This window comes from Ochotona princeps, chromosome 4 (genome assembly GCF_030435755.1).
Source record: "Ochotona princeps isolate mOchPri1 chromosome 4, mOchPri1.hap1, whole genome shotgun sequence".
Taxonomy (NCBI): Eukaryota; Metazoa; Chordata; class Mammalia; order Lagomorpha; family Ochotonidae; genus Ochotona; species Ochotona princeps.
In genome coordinates, this window is record NC_080835.1 from 50,430,209 (window position 1) to 50,440,308 (window position 10,100).

General features: G+C 37.5%; 2 protein-coding genes across 3 annotated transcripts in view; one reads left to right on the plus strand and one right to left on the minus strand.

Moving 5' to 3' along the window:
- The window catches only part of LOC101531597 (olfactory receptor 51I2-like), a 50,172-nt gene extending 40,564 nt beyond the window's left edge, over positions 1–9,608 (plus strand). Inside the window, exons 2-3 of one of the 2 annotated variants that reach the window (XR_009245331.1) lie at positions 3,333–3,484; positions 9,512–9,608. The gene's annotated coding sequence lies outside the window, so the exon portion shown is untranslated. The remainder of the gene's footprint in view (positions 1–3,332; positions 3,485–9,511) is intronic. The other variant, XR_009245332.1, reaches the window with a different exon arrangement.
- LOC101522061 (olfactory receptor 51J1) lies at positions 5,204–6,157 on the minus strand. Its single transcript, XM_004590087.2, has one exon. It carries the CDS (start codon positions 6,155–6,157, stop codon positions 5,204–5,206), a length of 954 nt encoding a protein of 317 aa, XP_004590144.2.
- Positions 9,609–10,100: the final 492 nt, after the last annotated feature.

The window sequence follows — 10,100 nt, forward strand, 5'->3', positions numbered from 1 at the left end:
GATGGTTACCTACTAATCAGTAAAACAATCCTACTACATTTTATTTTCACAACTTATCTATCACTTAATGGGAAAAATACATCAAAAGAGAAAGAACATAAGGATCTAAGGCAAAAAGTTTCAAACGTTAAATCCCCCTACAACTATAAACTCTATAACCCCATAAACAATGAAACAATAATCAAAAGCATTTTTCTTTAATAAAAGCATCCTTAATTCCTCTAGCTAAAAATTATAAAAGCGACTAAAACAGTTACATTTTCTATGCTCCAAAAATTGCAAAGACAGGCTAGCCTATGAGATAACAATAACTATATTTATTGCCATAGCAATTTCAGCTCTCACTCCCATCACTTGCATTAATATTTAGGATATTTTCAAGCCCCCTCCCAGAAGGAGTGCTTCATGTCTGGACCTAATTCTGAGGCAATGGTTAAGTACCCAATAAGGTGTCCAAAAATGGCATGGGCTTAATTGTACTCCCGTGTGTAAATTGTCAAAGGCCCACTCACCAAGACATTTTCAGTGACATTAACTCTCAAGCTCACGTTGGTGGCAAAAGCCATCTCACAGGGGCAAACAATGCCTCAATAGATTACAGAATTCTTAGTGGGGTGCTTGAGTTTCCATGCAAAAAGGTGGTGAGACTGCTTCAAGGTGGTCAGAGAGAAATCTGCCAGGCCTTGCCAAACAGCTGGAAGCTCCCCCGGGCCCTGCCAAGCAGGGGAGCTGTTCTCTTCACACCTTCATGCCATCCACACCTACTGCACGGACCCCAGCACTAGATAGAAGAAGAGAGATCTGGGATTTTATTGTGCAGTAGTAGACTAACTACAGGTAATATTAACACATTGTATACTTCTCTTTAAAAAACATAGGAGATCGGATTTTGGATATCTATACCATAAAGAAATGTTAAGTGCTAGAAAAGATAAAAATATTTACTATGATTCTACATTATGCAATGTTTACATGTACCAAAACCACACATAGTACCTCATAAATAGGTACAATTTTGTATATCTGTCAATTTTTTTTAAAAAGATTTATTTATTTTGAAAAAGAGAGAATTGCTGTTTAGTTCCACAGATGGCCATAGCAGCCAATGTTGGGCCAGGCTGCAGCCAGGAGCCGGGAGCTCTATCCAGGTTTTTCACATTGTTGGTAAGGGCCCAAGTGCTGGGACCATCCTCTACAGCCCTTCTCTGGCCATCCGCAGAGAGCTGGTTTGGAAGTGGCCCAGCCATTATACTAACTAGTGCCAACATGGGGTTGAGTCACAGTAGGTGGCTTTACCCAGTATGCTAAAATGCAGCCAACCCTCTCCACCCTATTCATTTGAAGATGTAAGTCAAAATGTGTTAAAAGGAAAATTTGTCAAAAAGACTTCAAGGTGTTAAAGATAGCTTAATTGAATTCCTATTGTCTATACTCTTAAAATAAGTTGAGACAGTCTACATATAAAGGCTGATAAGACAAAATATTAAGTAGGAAGAAAATCTCTCGATTTCAGTAAGTATGAAGACACCTTCTAAAACTTACAGTAATAATAAATATAAAAGGTCTTCAAAAGGTTTATGGAAAGTACATATTATGAAAACACTATATAAGGATTTCATTTTTTCTGCATCAAAAATAACAATTTTTTGTTTTGAAAAAAAAATCATTTCTTTTAGAAAAGATTTACTTATTTGTTTGAAAGTCAGAGTGAGGGAGAGATTTCTCTTCCACTGGTGCTCTAAAGGTTGTGTGAGGTGACATGGAAACGGCCTGGTCCATATTCTAGCACATCTTGCCCACCTACTCAATACTCTGATTCAACTGGCTTGTAAAGACTGCAGTGTTGGTGCAGAACTGTCTTTTAAGGTTGTTATGTCATGGATACAGGCAAGCTCACAGATTTGAAGATGCTGGGAAATTATATCAGATCTCTGGGCAGATTCAAGTCTCCAGCACCCACGCGGGAAACCCAATTAAGCTCTCAGTTCCTGGCTTTGACCTGGCCTAGCCAAGGCCCTTGTCAACTGAGGAGTGAACCAGCAGTGGAAGAGGCCTCTCTGTCTCTGCTCTTTCAGTAACTTTGGCTTTCAAATAAATAAATAAATAAATCTTCAAAATGGAAATAGGAATAGAAGAGAAATATCAAGGAAATAGATACAGATAGCTACTGATTATATGAAAAGGTGTTCATTCTAACTCAAAGTTGAAAGTCAAAAATTTTATCAAGTTGAGATACAGATTTTTATTCATCACACAACCAAAATTCCTGAAATGCCAAGAAATGATGGTTGGCAGATAGATGAATGACAATATCGCATTTACCAAGTTATAAATATACAAACTTCTTTACCCTAAAATTCCATCTCTAGAAGTAGTTTATAAATACATTTACATCTGTGAAAATTAACAAGGATAAATGTTCTTATTCAACATTGTTTGCAAGAGCACACAAATGGAAACGAGCCAGTTATTTGTAAAATATAAGCTGTCAAATAAATTCTGACAATTTAAAAATATGTTTGAGTTCATAAAATATATGTGGTTTTACAAATAAGTGGGTTTTATCATGTACTCAATTGCGATCCTAAAGACATCTGTGTATGTCAAGTCAAAGAGGATGGTGCACACTTTTCAACGAGCAAGTACAAATGTGCACCACTTATTGCACATCAATGTTTTCCTAAAAATAAAATAATATATAATGTAACATATTACATATAATATGATAATTAAAAATAATAAATGATGCATAAATGTTTTTCTGAAAAATACAATAAGCTGAAACTATTTTCTGTCATGGAGAGAGGGAAGCCAGAGTGATTGAAATATAGACTAAAAGTGAATATTTTCTATATATGTATATATATATATATATATAAATATATATAACCCAAATCTTTTGAAATGTCACATGAATATCTGACCTTGTCAATAATCTTTTATTAAAATGTGGACACAAATTTAGTCATTTTGATATGTAAATTGGAATAAAATAAATGATAACTCAATTTTACTAAGTTCTAAATTTGAAGAGCATATAAAATGTTTTTAATAACTTTGGACTTTCTAAACTACATATGTTAAAATTTACTGATCAGAGTATAATTTATAAATCTGAAATATTCTGACTCTAAATGTGACATAACACAGAAAAAGAAAACTGTCACTGAAATGTTAAAAAAATAAATGAAAACTTTTTTCAGATATTCATAATAACATAACTCTAAACGTGTGGTAGCAAATATAATGTATTAGAAAACAATAGTAAATGAGAAATGTTTAAAAATTAACAGAAATTGAAAACTCATACGACTGTGTAGATTGATTTTGAGAGTATACAGGAGCAAAACCTAACTGGTTAGAAAAGTAAGTATTTAAGAATCCTCGCCACTGAGAATGTTAGTGTGGGCTCCTGAACTGAAAAAATCATGAATTTCAATGTAACTCACATGCAAAGATTCACTCTTCACTATCAGATAAGTTGGTAATTATTATTTTCTAAAATCAAAATTGCATTGTTATTAACAAATGTTACAATTGGCTTATAATATGTATAAATAAAATGTGCCCACTCTATAGAGATATGGCTGGATATTTATCATAAATAATTCTGTTCCTTCAATCCTAAGTGATTAAACATTACTAAGACTCCAGTTATTAATTTTGGAAGGTATCCTCCATTCATTGAACAAAAAGGTGTGATATGCAATTATTGCTTACCTGGTATAATTTATGTCAAGGTTTGTAACAATGTTTTCAAATCGTTTTTGTTTGTTTTGCTTTGTTTTTAAAGATTTATTCATTTCTGTCAGAAAAAAATTATGGAGAGGAGAGCCAGAGACAAAGTTCTTCTATTCCCTGGTTCACCAAATGGCCACAACAGCCAGAACTGAGCTGATCTGAAGCCAGGAACCAGGAGCATCCTCTGGGTCTCCCACATGGGTGCAGGGTCCCAAGGCTTTAGGCCGTGCTTCACTGCTTTCCTAGCCCCACAAACAGGGAGCTGGATTGGAAGTTGAGCATCTGGGATACGAACCAGCACTCATATAAGAAGCTCGCATTTACAGACAGAGGATTAGCCAGTCAAGCCACTGCACTGGACCCTGCTTTCAAATCATTTAAAAAATACTTATTTATTTTTATTGATAAGGCACATCTATAGAGAGAAGGAGAGACAAACAGAGAGATCCCCATATACTGGTTTACTCCCCTACAACAGCCAGATCTGAGGCAATCTGACACCAGGAACCAAGAGTGTTTTCTGGGTCTCCCACATGGGTACAGGGCCAACGGAGTTGAACCATCCTCTGTCACTTTCCCAGGCCACAAGAAGAGAGCCAGATGGGAAGCAGAGCAACCAGGGTTGGAACCAGTGCACATTTTGTCTGCTAGCACTGCAGACTGAGCTACAACACCATGTGCTACAGGGATATGGCTCTGGCCCCTAAAACATTTTAAATTCTCATAATTTATTTTGTTTTTGTTTGTTTCTGTTTTTCTTCTGTTAGTTACTAGGAAAAATGCAATAAAATCTCACACTATCATTGTGGATTGACCTATTGATTTTTGTGGTTGTGAAAATTATTTCCCGTGCATGTCAACCTTCTCAGATTTCTCATTTTATCAAGTATGAATTTTGAATCAATAAATTTCTGCAAAATAAAAATGGCAATTCTACACTTATTTCTCTCAGCTTCCCTTCTTTGGAGTTTGGTCTTCATATTTTCATAGTCTGAGATGTTCCCTGAAGTCTCTTAAAATATTTTTCTGGTTTCTCTAATGTTTGTTTGGAACATGGCTTGAAATAAATCAATATTTCAGTAAATAATGGTCAAAGATTCAGAGTATTTTATGCATCACAGATTTCTAAAGATATCTTCCAACTCTCAGTTGCTTTTATCTTTGGGAAAGTTTTCATAAACACTTCTCTTTTCCTGCATCCCTGCAACCTCTTTGTAAAGTAATGAAAAACCTCATGCAGCCTGATATGTTATAATACAACACGTTCTGAATACAGTTCTGTCACACACCATTCTCTCCCATTTGTCCAATTACTCTAGTTCACTGTCAGACTACAAAGAGACTCTTGTTAACCACCATGTTTTAAGGCAGCATCAATTACATAATTTGCACATCAAGCCCAGCTATGTTTATAGGAAACCAACCAACAGACTGAAATCTCCTTTCCTAATTTTGCCTTTGCCTAAACTCCAAATCTCTTCTCTGATAACATTCGGAAAATGCCACGACGGATCTCCTTGGTCTTAATGCTGTAGACAATGGGATTAACAACTGGTGGGAAGAAGAGATAGGCATTGGCCATCATGACTTGGAGCAGAGGAGACACATGGTGTCCAAAGCGATGCACCATAGACAGGCCAATCATGGGCACATAATATGCAAGTACTGCACAGACATGTGAACCACACGTACCAAGTGCCTTCTTCCTCCCTTCTCCAGTGGCAATACCCAGTACAGTATGGAGGATCAGTCCATAGGAGACTACAATGAGCAATGAATCCAGCCCAAAAGTGGAGAGAACAATGAAAAGTCCGTAGATATTGTTGATAGACGTGTCCCCGCAAGGTAGGTGGATGAGGTTGGGGTGGAGGCAGTAAGAGTGGGCGAGGACATTATGGCCACAGAAGGGCAACCGTCTCAAGAGCATAGGCAATGGGGCCATGAGTAGAACACTTTTTAACCCGATGATAGTTCCTGTGCTAAAGATGCGGGGAAGTGTCAGGATTGTAGTATACTGCAGTGGGCTGTAGATGGCCACAAAACGATCCACCGACATGGCAAGCAACACAGCTGATTCCATGATAGAGAAAGAGTGGATGGAGAACATCTGGAAAAGGCATGCTTCAAAACTAATCTCAGTGATACCAAAAAGAAATATACCCAGCACTGTAGGCAAAGTGGATGCAGAGACACCAACTTCAGCCAGTGCCAACATGGCAAGAAAGAGATACATGGGTTGATGTAGGGCAGGATCTGTTCTGATGACATGAAGAATGGTGCCATTGCCAAGGAAGATGACGATGTATATTAGGCAGAAGGGAATGGATATCCAGACTTGCTCTGTCTCCAGTCCTGGGATGCCAGCCAAAACGAATGTTGTGGGTAAGAACTCCAGAGTGCTATTAAAGTATTTCATATTGAGATCTCATCCCATGATACCAGTGCCACCTTGAAAAGTAGGGAAGGAAAAAAATAACAAAATAACATCACTATGGGAAAAGGTGACTTAATGTTGAAGAAAGGACAAAGAAAAACACACCAGTTCATATAGCCAAAGATCTCATTTATGAAAACTGAAATAATATCAGGAAGGAGGTTATGGTCTTCACCTTTGGAAAGTTTTAGGCTTGTAGACCATCATGCATGTAAATTGCAGTGCACTTTTTATTAGTTGAGCAAGAAATGACTTTCTTGTATTGGAGAGTTGAAGCCTAATTCCAGAAAGCTGCTAGGAAAAAGCAGGGGTAGGTAATCTCAGCATAAGACTTGCATAATCGTCTAGCATGATGGCTTAACTGATCCTCCACCTCCAAGCACTAGTATCCCGTATGGACATTGGTTTGGGTTCCAGCTGCTCTGCTTCACATCTATCTCCCTGCTTGTTGCCTGGGAAAGCAGTCGAGGATGGCCCAAAACCTTGGGATCCTGTACCTGTGTGGGAGACCTAGAGGAGGCTCTGAGCTCCTGGCTTCAGATCGGCTTAGTTTTGGCCATTGTGGCCACTTGCAGATTGAACCAGTTGACAAAAGATCTTTCTCTCTGTCCCTCCTTCTCTCTGTAAACCTGCCTTTCCCATAAAAAATAAATAAATCTTTAAAGAAAGAGAAATAAATGGTGGCAATGGACAGAGTCTTAGGCAAGTGACAGGAGAGAAATACTAAAAAGCATGGAGCATGCTGAGCTAACTATTCTGAGTTTTGCAAGGACTAGAAAGTGACTGGATGCTTCTCTACTTCCAAATCAAAGATGAACTCCCAATGAAACTGTTGGATATATCTTGACAATAGGATGCTGGACTCTCAGCCATTGTCTGTACCGGCAATATCAGGACACTTAAACAGCTCAAAGATGGACTTACGACTGTTTGTGAAGGACTATATTGTAATAATATAGGGGAAATCAGTGGTGGAAGAGATTTGGGGAGGGAAGATGGAAAACCCCGGAGCCTGTGGAACTGTATTATAAAATAAATAAATTTTCACAAAAGAGAAAATGACTAAAGATTATGTGCAAATGAATAGATGATTCATGAACAGGTGAGAACTTAGGTTGCTGGATTTATGCACAGACTAAGGTTCATGATAATATATACAATTCTGTCATGATAATATATAAAATTCTTCAGCATAGTTCTTAACACAGCTTACCTTACCCATTGGGACTTGCTTTAAATTCATGCACACTGATGCAACAACCCTGGAAGCCTGAATAATTTTTTAAGGAATGTTTTCCTGACAGGAGAGGAAACTAACAGAGAGGAAGAGAAAATAACCTGCTTAGATTGAACTTGTTTTGAGCCGCAGCATGGTTTAGGACAATATGGTTATAGCATCATGTTTAGTGAGATAAACCAGATATTTCCCCTGTATGTGGGAGTTTGAATTTCTTCTGGAAGGTGCTGTAGGAGGTAGGGAAGGCGGATGAAGGGATTGAGTGCTCACCACAAGTAGAACTGATCTGTGAGGATGAAGTGGGACTGGAGAGGTTCCCTTCAGTAGGTCCCTGCCACCTTAGCATTGGTGTCTTCCTGGTCCTATGGTTTCGGTGATGTTTTTGTTATATAGAAGCCCTGGGAGTGGAGAAATGAGGAAACAGTTAGCTCCCCAGAGGAGCTACGATTATACTGCTGTTTCTCAAGATTCAGAGATCCCTGTGGGAAATATGAAAGGATAATGCTGTTGTGAAAATGAAAAAAAAAAACCAACATTTAGTATGATAATTAAATAATTAAAATCCATAAATTTCTTAGAAAGATTCTCCTTACATAAAATATACTATAGAAATGGTCTAGTATAACTCTTTCTGGATAGTTGTGTCTAGGAGAAATGGTACGGTGACCTAACATGATGATCAACTATCATGCATGGACATGTATTTACTAAGTAAGGATTACACCTGGAATTGTTGATACCCAGAGAATTTCAAAGGGTGCTCCATATCAGGAGATGTAATACTCTACTGGATTAAGCTATTGAGAGAGTAAAGTTCCAGACTGAACAGAATTGAACAGAAACTGTGAGACAAAGCATCCTGGCATCCTTGTATGTGGTGGCTAAAGAGAGTGTCTGGACATCTCAGAACTCAGTATTAAGAAAGGGTTTAATGTTGTGCCCATTGAGTTTAATTGTTTGTAGACAGCTGCTGCATTGACTAATTGTCTGATAGGAAAGAGGGGAAAATGAGGGAATTTTTGTTGTTGAAAAATCCTATTTTTAGAACTATCTAAAATTGTCTAGAAATTGCTCTTTTTTTGCTTTGACTTAATAAGGCAGAGGAGGATTTACACAACTGGTAGGAAGATGCTTTAAATGATAGCTTACGCAAGCTAGATCAGATCCAGATATGCCCCCACTGAAGTCTTACACTGAGGTGTAGGACAGAAACGGAATGGAGAAGACAACGACAAAGCAGCGTGGAGAAAATCACAGAGGGGAGAGAGGGGCGCCCTCAGGAACATGAAGATCTTCCCACGTGTGTGAAACTGGTGAAAAACACATTTTTAAAACTATGCTGTTCAGAAGAAAGGAATTTATACCTAAATGCTGATTTGAATTAGTCCTCAATATCTTTTGAAGAAGATTATTACATCACTTAGGCCAGGGGGATTAAACATTGCATGTGTGTGTGTATGTATGTATGTATACATGTATGTACATTTAGATTTAAAATCTTTCTTTATGATCTACTGAATTCTATAGGATATGCATGATGTATTTCATGGGGCTGTAAGACTGGGTAAAATATTTCATTGAGACCTTCGCAACTTGACATCAACCTTGTACATTGTCTTCCTGCTTTCAAACTTCCTTGCAAATGTGCTCTCTTAACTCACGTTTCACACCTAAAATAGTACCATAGTTTTCCATATATGATTAAGAATAAAATATGTACTGTGTACTTTCAAAAGTCTCCAAATGTCACTGGGATGTTTAACCTAAACATAAGTACTGGCACTAGGATGAGATTTACATCAGGACAATCAGGATTTTATTGAAAATCTGAAGGATTTAGTATTTTCCTGAATGTCCTTAGATTTGGAGATTATATTTATATTGTAAATGAGAAGAAGAACGTGAATAAAGCTCATTACTAGTACAGAAAAAACAGGAAAGGCAAAGTAATGTACACTGTCTCACAATTTCGGGTTAACATATGTAATAGGTGAGGGGTAAGATAAATACAAGTAGAAGAAATGCAGATCTATACTTATTCACCGAATAATCCACTTATCCATTCATAAAATATTTATTAGACATCTACTGTTTTCCAGACACTGCAGAGCTCATGCAACTATAGTAAGCACAAAAAACATGCTCATGCCTTGTTGTCTTTAAAATGTATTTGGACATATTGACATTTAAAGAAGAGTGTACAGGTAATTAATTGGTTAAACTTGTGATGAATGACATGAGAGAGAAGGACAGTAGAAGGAAAAATAAATGCAAATATGGGCAGAGCATGCATTTAAATGAATGTGGATCAACTAAGTGTTGAGAGTCATGGAGGCTGTTCTAAAGCAGAAGGACACTGGTAAATCAAGCTCCCCCATCCCCCAATACAAAGAAAATAAGGATCTCAGGTGATTTGTCCCTCGCCTCCTATTCTACTAAATATAAGATTGTTATGTTGCATTGCTTTTAATCCAGCACAACTCCTTCTGAAGCCTCATTTCTCTATCATGAACAAACTTACCCTCTCTACTCTCTACTTGAGCTCTTTAGAGGATCCTTACATTAAGTCCTTGCAACATGTCAGAAGGAGGAATTAGTGTGCTCCCCCCACTAAACTGAGCATGACTGTTGAGAATTTTTGCTTGCAATCCTCTCTTCGTTTTGTTGTCATTATGTGATCCTCTGCAT

Coding starts and splice junctions, on each gene's coding strand:
- LOC101522061 (XM_004590087.2), bottom strand. CDS start 6,157: ATGAAATACTTTAATAGCACTCTGGAGTTCTTACCCACAACATTCGTT.